The sequence below is a fragment of the Nipponia nippon genome, unplaced genomic scaffold, assembly GCF_047370975.1.
Source record: "Nipponia nippon isolate SJK-2023a ecotype South Korea unplaced genomic scaffold, ASM4737097v1 scaffold_3, whole genome shotgun sequence".
In the NCBI taxonomy this organism is placed as follows: domain Eukaryota; kingdom Metazoa; phylum Chordata; class Aves; order Pelecaniformes; family Threskiornithidae; genus Nipponia; species Nipponia nippon.
This window is the reverse complement of record NW_028262347.1, coordinates 102,863,556-102,888,163: the sequence shown is the minus strand read 5'-3', so window position 1 is coordinate 102,888,163 and position 24,608 is coordinate 102,863,556. Positions and strand designations below refer to the sequence as shown.

At 41.0% G+C, this 24,608-nt stretch overlaps 1 protein-coding gene across 2 annotated transcripts in view; it reads left to right on the top strand.

Moving 5' to 3' along the window:
- Positions 1 to 3,455: 3,455 nt before the first annotated feature.
- The window catches only part of VCL (vinculin), a 63,230-nt gene continuing 42,077 nt past the window's right edge, over positions 3,456 to 24,608 (top strand). Inside the window, exon 1 of one of the 2 annotated variants that reach the window (XM_087766904.1) lies at positions 3,456 to 3,979. In XM_087766904.1, coding sequence (XP_087623030.1) covers positions 3,812 to 3,979 — 168 coding nt within the window. In that variant the 5' untranslated portion in view covers positions 3,456 to 3,811. The remainder of the gene's footprint in view (positions 3,980 to 24,608) is intronic. The other variant, XM_087766902.1, reaches the window with a different exon arrangement.

The window sequence follows — 24,608 nt, the reverse complement described above, 5'->3', positions numbered from 1 at the left end:
TTGTAAGCACACAGTGTTCTCCCTTTTTCTACCAAAGTCTATTACTTCTGTACTCATACTTCAGTGGAAGTAAAGAGAGGATTTCTTTGCTTCATTAAAAGACTTCATTATGTGTGAGAAAAGGAGAATCTGATCATCTGCGACAGAGAGACACTATGGCCCTAAAGTCAATGGAGAATTTTGTAAGCAGAAGAGCGAAGTTCTGACATGAAGTTCTTTGCAGAACTGAGTTTAATTGGACTCACCTGAGTTCTTCTGAAATAGTAAAAGACATGGAAAGAGTGCCTTAAAAGGTAATCCTTTCATTCTAACCACCGTAACTTATTTGAGATGCTAGTCACCACTGTAGTGCTAATAATAGACACAGCTTCTTAACAACACTAAAATTCTGAGTGTGTGGAAAGGAAAGGAGGTTCAGCATCTCTTTCTTATCAGTGGGGAATCCATTGTTGCATGTGTAATGCCATATTGGAAGAGGACAAAAGAATTCATACATTTCTACCTTGGGCTCAATAAATGGAAAATATTGTGATCAAATCTATCATTACTTTCTAACCATCTGTTAGGACCTGGAGAGTTAATGAAACTGTATAAACTGGAGAAGCAATCTCACAGTAGCAGCACAATTAATGTATAATTACAGACTGAATACTGCAAAGGGCAAAAGAAACTGATTTTTTAAAAAAGTACCTGCTGCAAAGCTGTTATTCATATGACATCAATGAGACAGATCTGAATACTGCAAAAGAAGGAAAGAGAAAACACTGTAAAGGTGGTACTTAGAAAAAAAAAACAACAAAAAAAGCAGTGCTACATGTATTGCTGTTAATTGCATGGAATTTTGCTGGATGTGGCTTCACAAATTAGGTAGCCACAGCAATACCAGGCAGAGAATTTCAGTGATGGGCCTGCAGTACAGTCACATAGTACAGACAATAAAAATGGATTTTTGCATCGGCAAAAATTACACCAATATAACCCCAAAGAGTGAAACAAACTTTTAATACTAACACACCCCCAAATACAAACACACATATTTTGACCCTGTCGATGAGTAAAGTTTCAGAAGGCTACCAAAAAAGTCCATCATCTGTTCTATATTTTATTTTGCCTGTAGTAACTAAACCTATTCGAGCCAAGACAGCCTTTTATATGATCAGATAACATTTTTTTCTTTAAAACATATGCATGCACATGCATATTTCAGCCAGAACTCAGTATACAAGATCCCAGACTTAAAGCAATTATTTTTAATCAGAGAAATTAGCTTATGTGCAAGTCCCACAAATGACAAAATACGTGGTTTATTAGGTTTGGATAGTTCCACAAACCAGAATTTAGCAGATTGTTAGTTCATAACATGGACTAATTGCTTTTTGTAATTCCCAGCTGCTGCACATTACTATCCAGAAGGATTTTTATGTGTGTTCATTATTACTGATCCACAGTATGCTAAAGAGGCACTGCTGGGAATGCATATACTAGAAATTATGGGTACAATACTATATATCCAATAGCTAACAACATAAAATACTCTTACGGTGCATAGTTCAAGTGACTTAATACACTCGTTACTGATGAGAGGCTGATATTTTAAGTGTTTTGAATGCCAATAGCGTAATTTGATTAGCTGTTATCGAGCCTACAGGTATACCTCTTTCCAAACAAAACTGGATTGTACAACACGGAAATTAGTCGTCTGACCTGCCATTGCATATTCAATAAATACACACACGTAAACACAGTTCCCAGTATACTAAAAGAAAACAGAGCAATAAAAAAAGAAATTCAGAGCTAAAGATGTTGCTAAGATTTCTAACCCTGCACAAAATCTGTTTTTCTTAGCTCTTTAGGCCTACGGCTTCGAACTATCCCTGTAACTCCAACAGACAACTCCGGTGCTGCAAGTACAGATCCTTGTGCACACCAGAAGCCTTACTGATTCAATTGCTCTTTCGAGATGTCCCTGTGTTTGCTGGTAGGACCGGCTGTGTTCAAACACTGCACAGAAAGCATACTGTTTGCTCTGAAACATTTAGGAGTGAAAGCTAGTCTGACAGGAATATTGATTTAGAGCTTAAAATAGCAGCACCAGGACAAAAAGAAAAATACCTAAGAGCCAGTAATAATTTTCCAAATCTAATTGTGTGCTCGCGTTATCAAGGAAAGGAAGAAGCGCAGGCCGCAGCCCTGTAACCCCTTACGCACATGCTTTACTTTATTACCACGAGTACTCCCAGCGTCCCAAGCAACGCTGCACGGGCAGCACCGGAGAGCAGGCAACGTAGCGCTCTGTATGAGCTCACACCTTAAGTTGTATTAAGACTGGCGGTGGTATTTGCAGGCCTCAGGACAGCAGTCTCGCACATAAGAACGCTGCAAGGTGGCGGGGAGCGGGCCGCTGACCCGCGGCGGCGGGCGGGCAGCCGGGGAAGGAAGGCAGGCCGCCCCCCGCGACCGGGTAGCGGGGCCGTGGCGCTCCGCTGCCGTGCTCCAACATTAGCGCTACGGGAAAGGGCGAATTTACGTCACTCTCGGGCTAGGGTTTGCATTCCTTCCCCGAAACCACGTCGCTCACCTAAGTGTATTTAAACGAGCTCCCGCGCCCGTGCCGCTGTTATCTATCACCAGAGATTATAACGGTAAAAACCGTAACCCGCGATTCACTCTGCCCCTACTTGGCTCTCCCGGCTCAGCCCGCAGGGCCACCGCCCGGCACTGCCTCCGGGCAGCGGGCCGCTTAACAGCTCTCCCGACGGCGCGCTGCCGCGCCGCGTCCCCTCAGCCTCAGAGGAGCAGCCAGCGGGGAGGCGGGAACACCCCTCCCCGCCCCCCTCAGGCGGGGCGCGGGCGGAAAGCGGCCCCCACGCAGCGGCCGCCACCGCCTCCCGCCACTTCTCCTCAGGGGGGGCGGAAGCGGTTGGGACCGCGCCCGGGGCGGGCCGGCTGCGGGCGCTCTGCGGAGCGGGCTGTGGGGAGAGCGCCCGCCCGTGCGCGGAGGGAAACGGGTCGCGGCAGCGGGGTGAGGGGCGCTCCCCCCGGGAAGCCTCTCGAAACGGCGGCGGCGGGGGGAAGCGAGCGAGGGGCGCCACCTCCCCTCGGCCGCCCCCTTCCCAGCCATGCCCAGCCACACGCACCCCGCCGGGCGATCCCGCCTCAGCCCAAAGGAGCAAACTTCTGGCGCCGGAGGGGCGGGGCGCAGGAATGCCAGTGCCGCCGCCCGCCCCGTCCCCCGGCCGCTATCCCGGCACCCCGGCTGTAATCCTCTCCTTATATGGACACCAGAATGTCTGACGTCATCCCAACGCTGGGAAACCAGCGCCCGCGCAACCAAGCTTGGTTGGGAAAGCGGGTGGTGCGGGAAAGGAGGGGGGGCAGGGGGGAGGGAGGCTCTGGAATGTGGATGGACGTGGCGTTGCGCCACTGGGAGCGGCAGTCCCGGCTCGGCCATTGGGCGAGGGCGGCCGAGGGGGCGGGGAGCCGTGGGAGGGGTAGGTTGTGGTGGTTGAAAAGCCGCCGCCTGGCTGAGGAGCGGTGCCAGTGTCGGGTGGGCGCTGCGGGGGGAGGCAGGCAGGCAGCGAGTTCGAGTCCTGCCTCCGCGAGCCTGAACTGGGAGCCGCTTCTCCGGGCTGCGGCAATCCGGTGAGGGGCGAGGGCAGGTCCGAGTGGTCGTTTGTTTTCCTCTCCTTCCCTGTTTTCCTCCTCGGGCGGAGGCCGCGGCTTTCTCTGTGGGGCGCCAGCCCGCAGGGACAGAGTTTGCCAGGAGTTTGTGCGGAGTTCGGGCCCCGGCCCCCCCCGCCCCGCCGCCGCCATGCCCGTCTTCCACACGCGCACCATCGAGAGCATCCTGGAGCCGGTGGCCCAGCAGATCTCCCACCTGGTCATCATGCACGAGGAGGGGGAGGTGGACGGCAAGGCCATTCCCGACCTCACTGCCCCCGTGTCTGCCGTGCAGGCCGCTGTCAGCAACCTGGTGCGGGTGAGTAGCGGCGGCCCGCCCGCCTCCTCCGCTTCTCCTCACGGGAGCAACTTTGGCCGCCGCGGCCAACTTCGGGGTCCCGCGGAGCCCGCCCGCCCTGGCCTGTCGCGGAGGGGTGTGGGCCCCCCCCCCCCCCCCCGCCGCGCCGGCCGTTGGCCGCTCGAGCGGCGCCCCGTAACGGGGGCTTCCCCGGCGGTGCCGCCGGTAGCGGTGGCCGAGGCTGGGGCCGGGAAGGGGTTAAGCTGGGAGGCTTTCTGGACCTCTGCGGCTCCTGTCTGGAAGCCGCCGTCGGCTGTTCCCGCCCCGGCCGGCGAAGGAGCTGGGCGAGCCGTGCTGCAGGGCAACGAGTTGTCCGGAACCGCGCGTTGTTCACCGTCCTGGTGACTGAAGAAGCCTGCACAGCATCGCGGTAAAGTGCCGTTTGTACCGTCCTACCCGCTCAGTGCGGAGTGCACCCTGAAGCGTCTGACAGATGTCTCTGATATGCTGTGTGGTTTTTCGCTGTCTTGGAAACTCCTGTTTTAAGTGTATACACTATAAAAGGCAAAACACTTACTTGGTGCGATCCTGTCCTAGAAAAAAAAAACAAACCTAAACCTCCCAGGCATTTGATAGTGATTTTTATATTGGTGAAGGCTGGCGGTTCCTTATCAATCAGCGCAGGAGTCGAGAAGGGACAGACCTGTGGTTTCTAGGCAAAGTTAGGAGTTGTAGTTTGTTCTGTTTGTTACTTAGCCTCGAGTGTGAGTTACTGGAAGCTAAAGGTGGCTGAAAATCGGCTTGAATCTCTCGACTTCTTGAAAACAGCTATACATAGCGTGTCACTTTAAGATCTGAGTATTTGCAATATGGACATTTCAGTCTGAGAAGTGCAAATGACTAATAACATTTGAAATGTTTTAGTTGTATTAGTTCTTTTATAACCAACTGCATCAAAAGAATAGCAAACTGTTGCAGGGCAGAGATGTCTTGTTTGATACAGAAAGTGCCGCAATGTTGCGTACTCCTCTACTTCGTTAAGAATTACCTGGTAATACTTAACTTGCACTTCTGTTAACTTCACTTACAGATACTCTGAGTTCATTTTGAAATATCAGATGTTACTTGCTCACTTTGAATCCTGTGAAATTCTTGTGATATCCCTTGCCAGCAAACTTTACCTTAAAATGAAATAGCTACATACAGTTAAAATTTTGTGTCACTGTTAACTGATGTAGTAATCTACTGAAATCATGAGGTTTGTGAGTATAAGAAGCTGTCAAGATGACTAATGTACATGATGTGTTTTTCAGATTTCGGCCTGTAGTACTAGCTACTGCTAGAATAACTTGCCACTTTGAGGTTTTGCAGTTTACTACAGTGTAACTACAACTCTTGGTCCCCATGACTCCATGCATTTTACGGGAGGTACTGTATGGAATACTTGTACTTCTTGCTGACTTTAGCTGAAACCCTTGTTTTTATGGAGGACAACTGGTCTGCAGCAATGAACTGATGTAATAGGTATATTGGCTGTAAGGGTGTGAAGCCTGAGTGTGTGAAATACTTTTCCTTGAAAGGAAGACTTTAGAATAACACTTTGCCTCTCTGAGCTTAGCCTGTATCACTGGGTTGTGTGACTATTCCGTGCCCCCCCCTCAAAAGAAACCTGATCTGATAAAGTAGCATTTATTAGAGAAATGCAGAAATAGAATTAGTTTCTTTCTGCAACTTGCTAATGCCAGCTTTTCTTTCCTTTTGGACTGTTTTGGAAGCTTTTTTTTTTTCTTTCCCTTGCCTGCTAGCTAGATAAAAGGAAAGGCTGTTGGATTATTTTTCACAATGAGCAAATGGAAGTGGTGTAATCTGAGGTGGTACTTACAGGGAAGGTGCCCTGATCTGGTAAAATACAGCCTTGACTACATAAGGAAAAATACACAATTAAAGTTCTGTTTCCTATCAGGAGCTGTGTTTTCAGTGCATTATTCTGAAGTGTAAAGGTGATTTGTGAAACTGCAGTTTCACAGGAGCAGGAATAACTGTGCAGACAGGTTATCTAATTGCAAGCCTTCTGGTGGCTTCACAGGTGACAGCAAAGGTGGAATTGTCAGTATAACCAAGACAATAACGTAAGTGCTAGCCCTTTGTGTTGCTTGCTGTCTGCTCAGGGTTCTTCGTGTAACACGAGTATCACAAAGTGTACATGATGGTAAGTACTGACCAGCAGAGAAGTTTTTCAGTGATAACTTGTCACACAGCAGCACTATTCTCCGGCTCCCCAGCCCCTAGTAAGGACTCCACAGTTTGGAAGGTGCAATATTTAATTCATGTAACTGCATCTGTAAATAACTGCTGGTAGCAGTGTTTGAAGTGCTGAGACCCATTCTTGTGCAAGGCCTAAGAGACGTGCTGTGTGGGGAAATGGGCTAGGAAATGAGAAAAGGGCTATGAAGAAGGAGCCACATGCAGTAACTCCAAAGTTTATTTTGTTGACATTCCCGAGATGGAGTTAACACAATACACTATATCTAAGAACAGAGGTTGATAGAAATGAGAGTCTTAAATTAAGACTATTAGATGAGCTAAAAGGGAGCCCTTCTCCTAGATAACTTGACAGACTTCTGTATGAGAACTTTTTCGTCAGTTTGCCATTCAGCATGCATTTCTGTATTTTCTGTCAGAAATGGATGTGCTGTATTTTAAGGTTTGCCAGAAGCAACCTTAAGATTAAGGGTTCTTTTTGATGTAAGGTTTGCACACCCAAGAAGACCTACTGTAGGGATGCTTCTGTGTCAAACCTAATTGTAAAGTAATCCTAGGTAAGAGGTAGTTCAAGTCATTGTTGAAGTTAATGAAATAACTAAATCTTTACAAGTTAGTCTCTTTCTCATGGTAAATACCAAAGACTGGGTATTCTGCATTAGTTCCCAATATGTGACAGTTTGATTCTATTGTGTCTTGAATATTCTGTTAGGGGATACCTTTTGCAGAACGGTACTCAAATTATTTTGAAGTAATTTGATGAAATTTCTTAACTGTGAGATAAGGTACACGTTGCCCATGCAAAAATTTTGCATGTAGAGGTAAGTGGCAGAAACTTTTTTGCACAAAAATAACCTTTGACTGGAGCCAAGAATTTGAGGGAGAGGCATCAGATTAATATCACAAGATTAATAATGTACTAAGTCAGTCCTTTTTTTAACTGAAGATCTTAAGTTTTTTATTGGCTGATACTTGGAGTGGATGTGTGCCTCCTATGGGAGGGTTGGGGTTTGGTTTGGTATTTCTTGTAGGTAAAGATGTAACACTGTAAGACAACAGAATTGGTAGTGGGGAGAATAGTCGAGCCCAATAGGCAGGGAATAATTTGGAGCTTGCTAAATACACTATTAGTTTAGTGGGCAGTGAAATGAAATTCTGAATTCTGACTGGTGAAACTTCACTGGGAGGAAATGAACCATATGGTGGTTTTCTAATTTTGTTTTAATAAAACATTCATCAAACTTTTAGCCTATTTTTAAAAAAAGGGATTTCTATCAAAGATGACTAATAATGACGCAGAAAACTTAAACCTATCACACACATTATGTTAAATAACTTCATTTCATGGAGGAGAAAAATCTCTACTTTCCAGTAGTGAATTTACAAGCAATTATGTTCAGACTAATGTTATATTACTGCCAACCAGAGAAAGGAAATTCTACGCTGATGTTTTAAACTCCATTCACTTAATGCCTTGTATGGATTCTGTCTTTCTGCCAGCACAGGCATAGCCCACTCTTGTCACTTCTCTCCACTGTTTCGGACAGAACTGCTTCACAAGAGTGTTGCTGCTTCTCTGCCAGGTGCCAACAGTAACATGGGTGAAGCTGCTGAGTTTGACAGATAGGGGAGTGGTTCTGTGGATGAGAATTAAGGTAATAGAGGGCAACCTGAGAAGGGACTTAAGAAGTAAGCAGGAGCAGGATCAGCAACTCAAGATGTTGGCTTTTCAGAGGCTGGGTTGTTGAACCAGGCCAATGCTCTGAAAGATCTGATCTGCTTTACCTGAGACCAGATGCCTGACCATTACCTGCTTTTCTGTCCTTCATTTTGATTGAGCTTTTGAGCCATCTGAGGAAAGTGACGCTGGTGTGAAATGCTCATAATGAAAGATTTAGAACATTTATGGTCACAAATGAAGTGGCTGAGATCTTTCAGAACAGAGATCTGCTCTGAAAGGCCAGCACTTGTCTAGGTGATGATGCAGCTTCTGCCTTTCCATCCTCCATGCTACAGGTGCTGTCCTCTTGTATTTGAATCTATATGTTTCATAAGTGTCTACATGCATCCAATTTCTATTGCATTATTTTTTTATGGGGGAAAGATAGCTTTACTCTCTATTAAATTGTTAACTGTCGCATTTCTGAGGAATGTATTCTTGGTGGATGCTGTGATATACCTTTACTTACTGAGATTTGGAGGCTTATGAAATGACACGACATCTTTCTGTATCTCAGTTACTAATCACAACTAGCAGATCAGGCTAATCGTCAGTAAGGGTCTCTTAGCTTACAGATAGCCTGTCTTATAGTCATGGTTTATCAGATGTTTCCTTTAAGTAGAGCAGGGCCAAGCACTATTTTTAAAAGTAAATAAATGCAGTCTAGAGTAAGATTAAGCTTAACTGGAGATTGTATATTATGAGAACAACACCCTATAGTGCTGGGTTAGTCATTTGTGTCAGAGGTTTTTGTCACTTCCTACAGTTGTGAGGTCAGTCTCTTTACCACCAGCTGAAGTCCACCTCATCTAAACACAACTAAAACCACACAGATTACTCTGAAAACAGTTGAAATTCTATACCAGTACTTAGGCAGTGATATAAAGTTTAAAACAAACAAACAAAAAAACCCCTTAACTGTGGGAGAGTTGCATTTAGTGTAGCTGTAGCAGCTGTCCTATCTCATCCTAGTGGATGAAGAAGTAGTAATCACCTGAAGCAACCAGCATGTTCTGGGTCCATATCCATGGGCCTCTGTCAAGCAAGAAGTTGCTGGGCCATGAAGAAAGATCTGTGCATTTTCCCTGGACAGGCTGTGAATTGCCTACCAACACCTGCAAACCACCAGCTTGAAAATCACCTATATAAATAAATTTTTGAAAAATGCAGCCTGCTTTGAAATCTTTGTCATGATTGCAGCAGCAAAAGTGAAATACATGGCTAAACACTTAGAATGAGGAGAAATGGTCTGACTGTTGTGGAGAGTGGATGGTAAAACAGCTTCCTCATCCCTAAGTTTTCTTCTGGCATAGCTGACTTGCCTGTATCTCGGGGCACACAAAAGAGGAGTGAGCTGTTGAGGGCAGCTTAGTGTTTCTCTCTTTTGAGAGAAGAAATAGCTTGCAATATTTAGATATTTATATATCTTGGAAAAAGATGGAGAAGAAAGGAAAAGTAAGTTTTTTCCTTGCAGAATTTTCTGCACAGCACAAAAGATGGCTTTGAAAGTATTTTAGTAACTTACTGAATTTTTTCTTTGTTTGGAACTTTGTCATGGGATATGTATACCTCTGTGCCTCCCCATCTCCAGTTTATTGTATCGGAATATCTTTAAGCTGAAAGAAATGGGTTGTTACAGCAGCTCATCCAAACTCTACAGAACTTGAAAACTTTGTGCCAAGTGAATGAGAGTACTAGAAGAGCCCTGGTGATCCCATGAGAGAGTAAGTTTTTTTTCATTATAGGTTTCTAGGTCTTGTCTATGTGTAGTAGAAACTTGTGATTAGTGCTAGGTGAGGGAGTGTTTTTAAATAATAAAAATTTCCTTCTCTTTTAAAATAGAACATTCTGGTTCAGTGTACCTGCAATTTCTTTAGGGATAATACACCACATTGTAGGAAACTGTGGCCATATGCTCTGAGAAAGTGGATAAAACCCATTAGGGTGTGTGCATGGGAGGGACAGGGAGAAGAGTGATTAATGATTAATCAGACAGAAAGCAACTTTGTAGTAACAAAAGCACATCATAAACTTCTTTTTTTCTTTTATCTGTTAGGAATTATCTTTACATAAGTGATAAATCAGCTTCCGATTTGAATGGAATAATCTCTTTGTTCTGTTATGTTTGGAGACTTAATTTATACCAGTCTTTTCCATCAGCTTTAAAAGGAATCTTTTGTTCTCTGTTCCTTTAAATGTGCATAGAGATGGTGAATGCCTCCATTAGTAATTACATGCAGCTTGCTTTTTGGGCATAAAAACTGAGAATGTTATTGTGGAATGGATAACCTTAAAGTGGCAGTTGGACTAAAAAATTCCATATGCCAACAATATGGTGTATACCACTCCTCTTCTGGAAACCTTAACATATGCTTTCTGCTGCATAAGTGAATTACACCAGTAAGGGAGGAGTTGTTAAATCCATATTAAGGGCCAATGTTTAGCAACTTATTCTTGTTCCTTACTTCTTGTAACTTTAGAGTGTCATGTAGTTTTGCTTTGTGCTTTGAAACAAGAAGATTTTTTTTCCACATAGTGGTATTGGACTGTAGACATGGAATTCCTTTTATGGAGTTTAATAAAACAATGAACCAAATAAAACATGGTTCAGTATGTTTTACACTTAGAAATGTGTAGCCTCAGAACATAAGTGGGGTAATTTACAGGTGTCTTCCCCTTTCTGATATAGTTGAAATTTGGATTGATGAAGCAAGTCTTTGAGAAGATGGGGTGGGGAAGGGGGGAGGGGAGGGCAGAACCAAGCAGTGGTTTTAAAGATGTGTTAGCAAACATGTGGTATTAATGCTAGTTACTGGAAATAATGCCTGAAATCATTAACCAGTTGTTGCAAATGCTGGGGTATGTTTCTTGTTCCCAATCTGCTAGAATTCTTAAATAAAAGCCAAATGACACTTTTTTGCCAATTACTTTTCCAAAGGAGAGAATAGGCCAGTCCTTGCCTTGAGTACTGCTTAATTTTCGTAGTGGCTTCACATATAACGAAGACTAGCTTTTTATCCCTACTTCTTTGTTGCACAGTTTGTATGTGTTCTTCTAAGCTATTGTGTCTGACTGCATTGTTTTACTAAGTCTTACTGGCTTTGTATTTTTTCACCTCAAATATGAAGACCAAGTATCTACTGTTAGTAATATCAATCTTCTGCTGCCATTTCTCCCTCTGAAAAGCAAATCAGACTGGCAAACTAAACCTTAAGAAACATTGCAGTGGAATGTGTGGTGTGGTTTTTTTTTTTTTGACACAAATTCTATTCTATCACTTGCTCAGTCAAATGCTGAGAAGCAGTTCTTGATACAGAACTTGCTTTTGTGGCCATGGTTCTTAATTCCTGCAAAATGATAACCTTCCTGGCATTTATCTTTAAACACAGCCATAGGAGCGCTTACTAGGGAGCATTGTTGTTATCTAATTTGAACAGTAAAGTACCTTCTTTATAACTATATAACTGTTACAAGCGCATGCACTAAATTAATTGTAATGTTTAATTGTGTAATTTCTTCCTTAATTTTTATGACATCAGGCAAGAGACAATTAACCTAAATAATGTCCTGTAATTGGAGTCTAAAGTAACAACTTGTGTTGATGCATGGAAATGCAGCACAGATGAGTGGTTATTGCAACGATCTGCATTTCAAAAGACACTTTTTATATACAGGATGACTTACTGCATGGTGAGATGAAATGATAAAATAAAGGCTGGATCTTCTTTTCAGTTACCAATATTTCACCAGTAAGTATTTCCTTAAACCATGAGCCTAGCAGCTTAAAACTGAATTGGGGAGGTGGGGGAACTCTGCGTGCATAATATTTGGAAGCAGGTCTAGTTTGCCCCTATAGTAATTTAAGGCCCTAGTGCATTTGTAAGAATATGGAAAAACTGGTTAGAGAATCATGAGAGAGGGCAAACCTATCCTTTGTTTACTTTGCCTAATAATTCAAGTCTACTGAGGTATGACTTGTACTTGTCCCTATCCTGAGACTAGAACCAAAGTTTTCTGTGAAAATGTACTGAACAACTCACTTTGGAACAAATTTCTTATTCTGAAGTAAATAATGTTCTGGTGCTTCAGAATAATTATTTACATCATGAATAATGATCAATGGATAACAATTCTGGGTGATGAAAGGGGAAAGAAGGAAAAAGCCCTCTTAGCTCCCGAAGGCTTTCCATGATTACTGAAACTGTCAGCTCATATTGACTCTTAAATGATGATGATGATCTTGATAGCTTTCTCTCACTGAGAGAACATGTGTCAAAACAGTTTCCCAGTACCCTGACCTCATGGGTGGGGTAGGAGACTGATGATTTGTGTCAGTGTTCTCCATTAAAGAGCAGAGAACAGAAACAAGCTGTTCTGTAGAAAGCTTGTGTGTCCTGTTGCTGTTGGCTTAGAATCCTTATGAAGAGACCTTTTGTAATAAAACTGCATTGCATTTTCCATCAATGGCTACACCCACAGAATAGCAAACATAACCTGATCTTCTTTCATTGAAGGTAAATTTTCCTTGTGCCAAACTTTCAGTGTGTCTGACCTGGGATTGCCAAAGGCAGATCTTATCAGCAAAGATTGTGGTAAAGAAGGTATTGAGGACCTCAGCCTTTTCTGTGTTGGCACCAGGCCCCCCCACCTATACAGCAATGGGCCCACATTTTACCTAGTCTTCATTTTGCTGCTGCTGTACTTACACAAGCATTTTTTTGTTGTCCTTCATGTCCCTCACCAGGTTCAACTCCAGATAGACTTTGGTATGGACCCTATCCCTGCATGCTCAGGTAGCGTCTCTGCATTCCTCCTGAGTCACCTGTCCATGCATCTACCTCTTGTGTGCCTACTTTTCATGTCAGCTTTGTCAGGAACATTCTGTTTATCCATGCAGGCCTCCTGCCACCTTTGCATGATTTCCTGCTCATCAGGGTGAACCATCCTGAGTGAGGTGATCCTTGAAAGTCAACCAGCTCTTCAGAACCTCTCTTCTTTCTAAGACTGTATCCCATGGGATTTCTTCAAGCAGGTCACAGAAGAGGCCACAGTCTGTTCTCCTGAAGCCCGGGGTCTGATTTGTCTTGTTGCTTCCTTTCAGGATCCTGCATTCTACCATCTCGTGGTCACTGCAGCTAAGGTTGCACCTGACCTTTGCATTCGCAACCAGTTCTTTCTTGTTTCTAACAGCAGGGTGCCTCCTCTCTTTGGCTCCTCAATCTGTATCTATCTATTCATGAAAGATGGTATTTAGAGTTTACAGTATGTGATAGGAAAAGTACGGTATTTCTCATTGCAGTGGAGGTAAGCAATTTTCATATTAAACTGATTTTCTGTGATGGCCTAAAAAGGTTTTACTTGAGCAACTGTCATGCTTGATCTTTGTCCTCAGGTAAATACGGTGCATAAATGAAATGATGAATAACAGAACTGAGAAAAAAAAGTACTGCTTTGGCTAGTTTTACAAGCTTTATGCTTGGATATCTTTGTGTATGCAGCTTAAAATATCTGGGTATGCTGCAACTGTTGTGGTCTCATTGCTCTACAAACTAGAGTTGTGACAGTTTTCAGTCACTTGGTTAGGATACAGTAAACCTTGTATGGTAATTCCAAAATTGTCTAAATTCTTTAACTGTCCTAAAAGGTACAGATTATTTCAAGGGAGTCTTAATTCAGGTTAGTAGTAGGCAAAGACCAAAAACCTTGTTCTGTAGTGAATGTAAATGCATTTGCAGTTCATGAGGATATCCAGGAGTACTTGATATTCTTGTGGTGGTGTTTATCCAGCAATGCATCTTTTTAAAGTATGTGATAGAAAAGATTGCTTTTTGTCTTTTCTTTTTAATGGACATACTGATGGCAGTACTAGACTAAGTGTTCTTTTCAACGTTTATCTTCTGTTTGTGGGAATAGTAAAGTATAATGGTATTAAACTTTAACTGCATTTTAGTAGCTGAGTCTGCATGAACTGTAGAGACAAGCCTGTCCCTCCTTAAATGCTGAAGAGTGCACAAGAAAATAGCTATAGAAATTATCTTTTTTAACAAGTATAGTCACGGAAGTGCCAAAGTAGCAGTATGAGAGATGGTGGTTATTTCTGTAACCCCTGAATTGATGAGGAGCGCTCTGGCCTGTACTGGATAAGTCACAAGTGTCACCTTAGCTAAGTCATTGTGTGATGGCAAACCGTAATGACTGTTCTCTTCCGTCTTTTGTTTTTTAAATTTTCATCAAATAGTTGCTATATAATGTATGGAGCAGGTGCATCAAAATGGGAGGCTTATTCAAGGCTGAACCGGGAAAGTCCATATCAACTTCCTTGCCCATTCTAGTCTTTCAGCCATTTTCTGGCTATCAGCTCTTCAGCTGCAGAAGAGTCTGAAGATTCCTCCTGTCAAGCAGTGAAGCTATTAAAAGCTGTCATCTGGAACTTCAGTTATTCTGGCTGAGTTGCTTCCCCTGCTGTCTTCAAACCTTTTCCTGAGTTTGGAAGAGGCTGCATATTGCAACTGTTTTTGAGGAGGGAAGCATTATTAAAACTTTCTTTTCTTATGCAGGCCTTGTTTTGTTTGCCTGCACAAATACTTCCTTGGAAGGAGCAGAAACAGACTTCAACCAGACTGATAGTCAGTACATGTGACAGCCAGATAACTTGTAAGTTGCAGGAGTTTTTTGGGTGGATTTGGTTCCTGGTGACCACAAATTTGGTTAGGTTTTGAAAAAATCGACTTATCATTTATGAGTAAAATATCTATCTGTGCATAGGCAACGAATGGTTAAACTGTTAATCTAAAAATGGGATATAGTAGTACATAATTAAATGAAACAGTGCTAAGGTTTAGCTGTATGCAAGCTGGCATGTTCAACCTTATATCTAAACTCTATGGGAACCTTGCCAGTTGCTAGCATATATCCATGCAGTCACCTAAACTTGCTTAGGAGAAGTTTTTAATACTGAAGTGTGTGATGTACTGATGTTTATCTTAAGGGTTATCACTATAAAAAAATGCTGCTTCAAGCACCCAGTCAGAAGTTACTGGGGAGGTTACTTTCTTTGGTGTATCTATTTGCTTTTAAAATCTTACTTTTTTGCAACTTTGCTCAAGATGATCTCAAGAGATGTTTCCCATTTCAGCCTCTGAATGTGTATACATGTCTCTAAATATCCTTCAGCTAAGTCTTCAAAAGCTGATTTGGTTACAAAAAGGTCACAGGAACACTCAATACTTAAAAGAAAATTTATTCTCAAGTGTAAAAACAATTTCTTAAATTACTGTATAACTTTTACAAGGTTTTTAGGTAAGAGAAGTTAGTGAACTGCCTAGTGTTTGTTGGACTACACTAAAAATGACTTTCATAAGCCTTTCTGTCTTTGCAGCTTTTGCAGCATGATGGTTGTGCTGAATAACAGAGATAAACAAATGGAGTTTCTCTTGAATTCTAGAATAGTAGCGAAAAGGTTGCTTTTTATTTAGCTGGCCCTGATAGAATAACAAAAAAAAAAATGGATTGTGAAGGGCTAGTAACTGCCAAACAACTGACTTAACTGTAGCAACTGAAGTGCTGCTTCGTTCTTTGTCACACTTATAAAAAGTTCCCCTTTTCTCAAAAAATCAAGGGATTGGGGTGGGAAGAGTGGGAACCTCAGTAAGTTTTAGTTGGGTTTCAGCTTGACTTCAGTCTTTCTCAGAAAAAAAAAATGGTAATTGCATAGCATTTCTTTTACCTCTTAAGTTAATGCTGGGGAACCTGCATTCCTTAGCTCTCTGACTAAACTCCACTGGCACTTGAGCTGTCAGACCAGACAAGCCCACCCCACCTCCATGCATCAGGAAGGAATGTATTTTTCTGTTAATCTGACTTTATCTTCCCAGCTTGATATTGGTAATTATCATAGTTCAAAGCTATAGAATATAAAGTGTGTTATCTCTCTGTTGCAAGCTAATGTCTGGCTTAACAATTTTGCTCCAGCAATTTGGAAGGAGGGGGGAGTATCTGACCTGTTCTCCAATTACTCAGGATGGTGAAATACTAAAGAGACTTTATGACCCTGAAGCAGTTACTAACTGCTACAAAGAGTTGTTGCTTGGCCTTTGTTGTGACAGATTTTTAGGTAATTGTCTTGTACTTTTTTACTTGCAAAGAGCAAACTTTCCTGCACATGGCTTATTAATTTTAAATATTTTGGTGATGCTGATAACTGATGTTGTTACTGTGTGTCAGTGGAGGAAGTAACCTGTGAGGGGGTTTGTAAACTTGATGGATCTAGCTTCTGCTTTTACAATTGAGCGTAATTCCTTTCTTCAGACAGGTTTTCCAGTTTGCTTGTTAGCTGGCCCAAAAACTTGTATTTCCGTTTCACATAGTATAATGGTTGCTCAGAAGAGTGTTCTCTTCTGTTCCATTGCTTTTAAAGTTGGAGCAACTTCCTCCAATGAGACAAAATTCTAAGTGTAGCTTACAAGTGTACCTTCCTGTTAGAGGAGATGCTTTTAGTCAGATTTGCAGCAATACCGCTGTTTCTCTTTTCAACCACAGTCTTGTAGCAGGTAAGGGAACTACATCTCTAAATGTGTTTACCTTTCAAAGATATAAAGGATTTTTATTACTTTCTATTAAACTTCTAAAGGGGTTTAATTAATTAGAAATGGTACCTATAACTTCTCAAAGGGGTAGCAAGTATATACTATCAAGTGTTGGTGGCACTTTAATATCTTTATTCTAATGTGGAGTTGATTTTTCAACATTCTTCTAATGTGACACAGCAATGGCCTGCTGTTATAGGTGGACTGGATATTATTATGTATTTGTACAGTGCCTGGCACAGTGGAACTCTAAAAGTCTAACAAATTCCAGTGAAAAAAAACTTCTGTTGTTTTAAAGAAGTTCAACTTTCTGATGTCTCTTTATGATTCGGTGTCATATTTAAAGATGAATTTTTAAGACAAGTTTATAGAGGCTTTACTTCCGTGCAGCTTCAAACTAACAGTGACTAGGATTATTCCTTTTGTATGCAAGAGGTGAAGCCAGACTTTGGCCAGCTTTGCCAACCATGGGAACTTAAAATAAGCAGTTTTAGCCTAGATATTTGTATGTACTGGATTGTAACCTTCAAGTTGCTTGCTTACACTACCTAATTTCCCCCTTTGTTTCAATTGAGAGTAGTGGTAGCTTCATGTTAGAGCTACACTGAGAAAGCCTGACCATCCCATCAAGCGTGTTCAGATGCTACTGCCTATAGTAATAGGGCCAAACAAATCCATTGGTACAACGAAAAGTCCCACAGGTTTCAGTATTATGTGAACTAAGCTTTCCAGTAGGGACTGCAAGAGTAAGAGTAATGCTTTCATAATGCTTTAATTGGGCGAACACAGAGAAGTAGAATGTAATGTGTATAAATGTTAGTCCAAAGCACTGTTTTAGAAGTAGGCTGGCTCCAGCACTGTTTTGGGTGGAAATAGGCTTTAATGGCTGAAGGTAGACTGTAAAAGTGGCTAAGAGTACATTCTACTCAAGATGGCATGGAAGACAATAATTGTTGAGTGAGAATTTCTACCATTTAATTCATTCTACAGACCTAATTTCTCAAAGGAACCACTGACAACTAGGATTAATTAGATTATACCACTCTTATTGGTTATGTCATCCTGTAGTAGAAGATTCTGACTATATTGGTAACATCTGCTGCTATGCCATAGTTTATTAGCCCTTACCACTTAATCTTGTCAAAGAATAATTTTCTTTTTCAGTGTGAGTCAAGAAATAAATAGCAAATGCTGTTGGAAGTAGTTATTTTTAAAGCTTTTTTGGATGTGAAAGGTAGTTTGTTACTTGACCACATAGAAGGTTTAAGTTTTATTAAAAACTAATTTTAACAGCAGAGTAAGTCTTCATCTAACTCAGAACTAATGCCAGATCAGACATTTCTTTGTTTTATTTTTAATATCCTCTATCAGTTATTTCTGCTTAGTGGCTGCTTTCTAATAGTTTGCAAATTCTTTGTGATGACTCTGCACATAAGCAGCTTGTCTTCTACATGCTGAATTCCTTGCAGAGCTGGTATAAGTGGTCACGAGCACTGAAGGCAAAATCAAGCTGGAAAATCACATAATACCAAGTTTCTGGCACACTTACCTTTTTAATGGTGCTGTAAATGAGCACTGTCCCTTGGAAAACAGCCCACCATTTCTAGTCCTTATTCTGTTTAATGTAACTAGATATTGTTGTAGCTAATTAAAACTTCACATTTAACATCTGAGCAATGATTTACACCATTAACTTATTGTACACTTGAATTAACTGTTACTCAAGTAAAATGACTCTTATGAAAGACAAATTGTCCAATATGCTACAGAAGGTGGATAATTGCTATGAAATACCATGTTAGTACATACCTTGCTGGTGAAGAAACATTTACTGTGGGAGGGCTTATGCCAAAAGGTGACTGCTGCAAGTTCCTGTTGCTTCAACCATATATTAGTGAACACACGAAGGTATTTTTAATATAATATTAAAAACACAGTGAAAAATGTTACTTTATCAATAAAGCTAATTTTAGATGAGTATGTTTCCTTTGAGGGAAACACTAGGATTAAACAAAGTCAATGAGGGACAGAACTCTGTCTAGTTCCTGCATTTGCCGGTTGACTTAAGTGAATAGATTAAGGTAGCATCTCTTATGTGTTCCTTCTCTGCCTCAGTACATTATTTAGCACTAAACCCATTTAGTTTTTGTAACCTACCAAGGTAATGGAAATGGATACTTGCGTGATGGGACTGCAGATAAATAAGCCAGCACTTATGACAGGCAGATGGGAACAAGTTCAGTAACTTGGAAGAGTGTCGTGGGAAGAGGCGGGGGGAATTGTCATAAGAATTTCAGAATTGCTTAGAATGAAGGGTGGTCTCATCACAGTGGCTCTGGCAAAATAGTTACATTTCGAACACGTTAAAAAGCAGTGTCACGTAAATGGTGGGGTGGTGAGTATTCTTCTGTTTATCTACTAATAAATGCATTGTCCCATCAGGTGCTACAAATGAGTCTTTATTCTGATTTGCTGTGTCTTAAAATCAGTGATGATTGGTATGCCTCCTTCCCCTGCTATCAGAGGTGTTCAAAGCTGCTTTTTCTTTCTCATGCTTATAAATTTTGTCTTCCTGCAGGGAACTGTTACTGTCTTGAACTTGGAAAAAAATTTTGTTACTCTGGAACCACTGATGCTCTAGGAGGGAGCTCATAAGGGAAGCAGTGCTGATCGTTCTTTCTGTGGAAGAGGGAAAAAATGTTGAACAGGCTGGTATTCAGAAGTCAGTACAAGTTCGCATATAACGAATAGAAGATTCTAAATTCAGTGTCTGGTAGCCAACCTACATTTTCAGTTGTGGTATATTAAAATGCCTCATCTAGTTAACAATACCTGTCAAATTAGCAGTGTTTTAAAAAAGTAAAATGGGTTATAAAAAGGAACAACAGATTTTGTAGTTAACTAAATATCAAAGTGAAATTAAGGAATTTATAGTGAACATCTGCCTTGCACCTGATTTAGTCAGACATCTTAGAAATGTGAGAGGAACTTGCTCAAGAATTAATAGAGAGCACATATTAATTTGTCTTTTCTTTTTTTCAGCTCCTTGAATAATTTCTGTGCCAACACATGGATAAGTGAAATACCAGTTTAATAACATTGTTACAGAGACCACCAACTTAGTTTGTCATTCTGATGAAGGAAAAAAACAGCCTGGGGAGAAAGTCTGTTACTACCTGTGTGAAGCTATAGCTTGGGTTGGTTTAGAGACTGTGTGCAGTATAATATTTATCTATATTAGGAACACAAATTCTCACAGGCCACTCTGCTGTATCTGGGAAGAAATCTTTCTTCCACTTGATATAATCTATGAACTTCCTATGGTGAGGCTTTTTATTACTCTGTTACTAACAGAACCAAAAAGCCTTAGTCTTAAACTTTCTAGATACTTCTACTTGACTTAACACTTGGAAGGCTGGAGGGACAGAATGCATCTCAATTACTAGGGGGGAGCGGGCGCAGGATCCTCATCAACCAAAATTCTTTCTGACATGCAGATATTATCAGAATGTCAAAGGTGATGCAAACCTACCGGCAGCATTATGGTGTCTGGTGGTTGCTTGCTTTTCAGAGAAGCACCTGAACAAGGAGAGAATTTAGCTCTGTGATATCACATGTGTTATTTTTTAGTACAGTACTAATCTGTGTATACATCTGCAGCAGGATTTATGTTAAGAGCTGCTCTGAAACTTAGTGGTGATTCACAGGTCTGGGTACATGGAAATGAATTGGAAGAGCTTTTGGAGTCTGCATGCTGTTTGGTATGAGACAGTTTCCTTAGACTTCCTTGTAAGGTAAAAGTAGCTAGTTGCAGCTGTGAATCTCATTTGTAGAGCACAATTGCTGTATCTTATTTTTCCAGGTGAGTTTTTTTTATATGCTTAAAGGCGAGAGCTGACTTATGTTATTTAACTGGAGTTATAATGTCTTAAAGTAGTTTTAACTTGGAAGTACCGGTTTAGAAGAAGAAACCTTTCTCTTGATAAAAAAATTAATTTCCAAATTACAATAGTTCTGTGAAAAGTCTCACATAATCAGTATATGCTTTTGTTTATGTTAAGTTGTGCATCCTGTAATTAGCTAAACCGTCCAAGCCTCAGCTCTGTACTGGTAACAGAGTTAGTAGACAATAGCAGTGTGAATAAAAGTCTTTTGGTACCCAAATGATGTCACTTTCTGGTTTCCATATGGTTCTTGTTTCATAGTTATGTATTTTACTTGGACAGCAGAATTTCCTTAGCCTCAAGCCAATTGAATTTGTCTTAAATGCGAGTGTAGACAGGTAGGTCAGTTTGCTGCTATTAGGGACCAGATGGCTGGAGTGTCCTAATTTACTTGACTTATTGCCAGATGACTTTGAAATTGTACCTTGCTATGCCTGGAATGCAGTCTCCAGGGTAATCATGAGAAAACCAGGAGCCAGTATACAGCTTCCCTATTAACTGAAAGGCAAAGTAGATAGGCTCTAATTCAGTAGTCTCTTTAGGTTCCTGGCTTGAGGGAAAAGTGTTCCCGTTGACTGATGTCACTGGTAGTATATGTGCATTGTTTTTTCGATTTAAACTAGAAGCAGGAAGAGAATTCAGCTGCATATTTCCTTGGACTTATTGTTCAGTCTCTAATTGCATTGGCCTATTCCCCTACAGATAAGTAGAAAAACTTAAAGCTGCTTAAAACAGTGTTAAACTCACTAATTGCAAGTGACATATCTATCCCAATTATAATTCAAAGCAAGATGAGTGGAATGATGAAGAAATTGGAAATATGCTTTGATAAATGCTTCCAAGAGAGCCTTTGAAGGAAAAAGATAGTTTTGTGTTGAGAGAAAAAAAGAGTTGCGTTATTGTACCTTGTTATAACTGACTCTTTTCAGTCTTATTGGATGAGAAGGATTAGATTGTCAGGAGTAACCTATAAACCTGTTCTCTTAGGCTTTTCTAAAAGCACTTCAACATTACTTGTCTTTTCCGTTCACAGAAAGTTCATCTTTACTGGAAGCTGTTTATGTCATCTGGTGATAATTTTTGAGTGACTTGTGAAATTCAGGTGTGACCAAGAAATTTCATGATGTACCAGAAAGCTTTTTGACTTGCATCTGGCAAAATGTTATACTTTCCTGCTATATGCCAGGATGTATGCAATTCTGTTTTGCTAACACTTACCACATGGATTATGGTAGTGAAGAGTCAGGGTATGATAAAACAACATTCATTCCAACAGCTGTATTTCTAAGACTGAGCTGAGTGAAATAGCTTGAAATATCGACAACTGGATCTGCTTGATACTGTAACTAAAAACAGAACATGGGTTGCAATCAAAATACTGTGACTGACAACAATGAAGATAAACAGCTCAGTCCTGTTTGCTTCTCTTTTTGCTGCCAGAGCTCCTTCCCAAAAGCTTTCCATGTAATTTGGCTCCAATGACTGGTTTCACAAAGGGAAACCTGAACAGTTGTGAAGTAGTTATTGAGCCCTTGCCGCTTTTTAACTGACTGAGCCAAACTGTCTCTGAACTCAGTTTGAGATAAAGGACCTGCTTTCTAGGCCTTCAATAGACAAGCCTTGTGGGGAGGGATGAACTCCATGAAAGGTATAGAATACAAAACTGGATACCATTAACTTCAGTCATAGTTTTCCTTATGTTGTCATGTGTAAGTAAGACGACCTCAGTCTGTCACCTGAATTCAAAATGCTTTCACAAAGATTTAACTCTCTCTGCCTATGTTGTATTTTTTCATCTGGACTGAAATGTACATCATCTATGCCGGCAAGGAGCAGGCATAGATCTGGTGTAACTTTGGCTTGCTTCTAGCTCTGCTTGATGGATTGTTCAGAGTCTTGAAATCTAGGACAGTTTTACTTTCTTAAAATGTGGGGTGGGGAGAAAGGACTGGCAACTCTGTTTTGAGATGGATTCTAGAAATGGATATGCAATGTAGAGACCGCTGTCACTGTAGAGTTACAGCAAATACTTAAGTTTACTTTTTCAGGACAGATGTCTAAAGAAATTGAGAAAGAAGTTGCAGAGAGCTTCGTGGCACTGCACTGACGTACAACAAATTTCTGATGTGAGATTTAATGTTCCCATTGTCATGTCACTATTCTTCCTGGAAGCTTGAAAACATGGAATAATGCATAAACTAGCAACTGGATTTTAATGTGAGATGGCTTATGGTAAAGCTGCTTTTACAGCATACAGACTAGATCACTTTGAGTGGTACTTTGATTTGTGAAGCACAACTCATGCTGTAGCTTATTCCTTGGGAGACACCTGGGGCTCTGCTAGTGTTACAGCCAGGGCTGTATATCTTTACTGGATGACGATGCAGGAATATTCTTAGGCTCCTTGCTAAAATGACAGATGTTTTAAATTAGCTTCTGGAACATTGCAAGAACTAATTCTTCTAAGGTCTTCCTTTTTAACTGGGGAAATTGTATAAGCTGCAAGGAAAATTTAACTTCCAGCATTTGTCAAATTGGTATTGTCAATATAGGCATTCAGAAGACTCTTTCTTTAAAAAGAAAACAAACAAACAAAAAACCATCCCCAAACAATAAACTTCAGACTTTCATCTTAAGTATTTGGATGTTTTATTCTATATGATATATGGAGTTTGTACTTTCAAACTTCTAAAGTTAAGAGAACTAGATATTACTGGGTGTTTGTGGTATCTTTGTTTAAACAAACTCTTAGAGAATTATAGAAGCTGAAACTATTTCCCCTTCTCACGGAGCAGCTGTTCTTTGCTATATCCAGCAGGCTAAGAAGATGGGAAAGGGACCTTGTGGGGTGCTCATGTCTTGTCTTTCCTGCAGTAGAAGCAGATGTGACAAAAAGTTGCAAAACTGGTTATAAGGAAAAACCTCAGCCTGAGCAGAAAGCTTTCTTCATGCTTTTCCATAGAGGAAAATAGTCCCCAGCAGGAAGCTTAAAACATGCTGATCTTATACAAATCAGTGGCAGATAAGAGTGCATGAAACCTACAAGCAAGGTTAAAAGCCAACAGCCGCAGGAAATCTCAATCTCCTGATTCTTCTAGCTGCAATCCTAGAAGGCTGTTCAGTGGCCATATATGTACCCTGACTTGTGTGTGTCCCTTTTCCTTTAAAGTTCTAGACTTGTCGGCTGCTTGTTCACTGTTGTTAAGTAGCAGGGAAGTAGCTCATTCTTTATCTCGATTCAACTGATTTGCCTCTTATCTCCCAAAGAGTGTGGAAATGGATATGGATGGGTGGAAGTTGTAACTATAAAACTGTCTTGATCAGTTTTGCTTGAGAGCTTCCCTTCCTCTGTGCTGTTCTGGGCAGGTACAGCGTTCAAAAGTTATGGTCTCTTTACTGGGTTAACCAGTGCAGTTTCTTTGGAACCATGAGTAATGGCCGCATCACTATTACTTAAAAGCAGAAACTTCCTTTCCATGAAGACTGTTCCTTCCTAGTTAGTTAGGAAAAAAATATCATAGGAGGTAAGAATATCTGAAACCCAAGTAGGAATCCTTTTTTTTTTCCCACATGTATACTGTTAGATAGAAATATTATCTGGGAAACCTGTATTATTGTTCTGTATTAGCATGAAGCTTGACAAGCCTTTTGCCTGAAATAGGGAAGGTGTAGATATGTCATCTTAAGGGGCAGGGGGGGAGAATCTTCATTCCCTTAGTATTGGAGTATGGTGAAGGTAGAGTTGAGTGAATCTCTACCTTGTGTTATACTCCAGCGTGTCCAAAAATTGCTTTGCCCATGTAAAATTCAGTCTGAAGAAACTGGATCTTATTAAAACAAAAAGTAAGAATCAAAATGAAAAATCCCTCTAACCACAAAGCTAACAAGGGGAACCTACAAAACTCTTTTGGGATTGTGTATATTTAGTCATGAATGTTGCTTCACATTTTGAGACTTAGCCTGTTAAATGGTATGTGGAGTACATTTGTTCCTTACATTCCGTATCTATACCTTGGCTACAAATGCAAAGAGCAACTTCTGGAAAGGTTAATAGCTATTTAAATATGAAATGCTTTCCTTTGAGCCACAGGGTTTTATGTTTAAACAGATTCAGTGAGTATGTGGTGTATTGGTGCTTA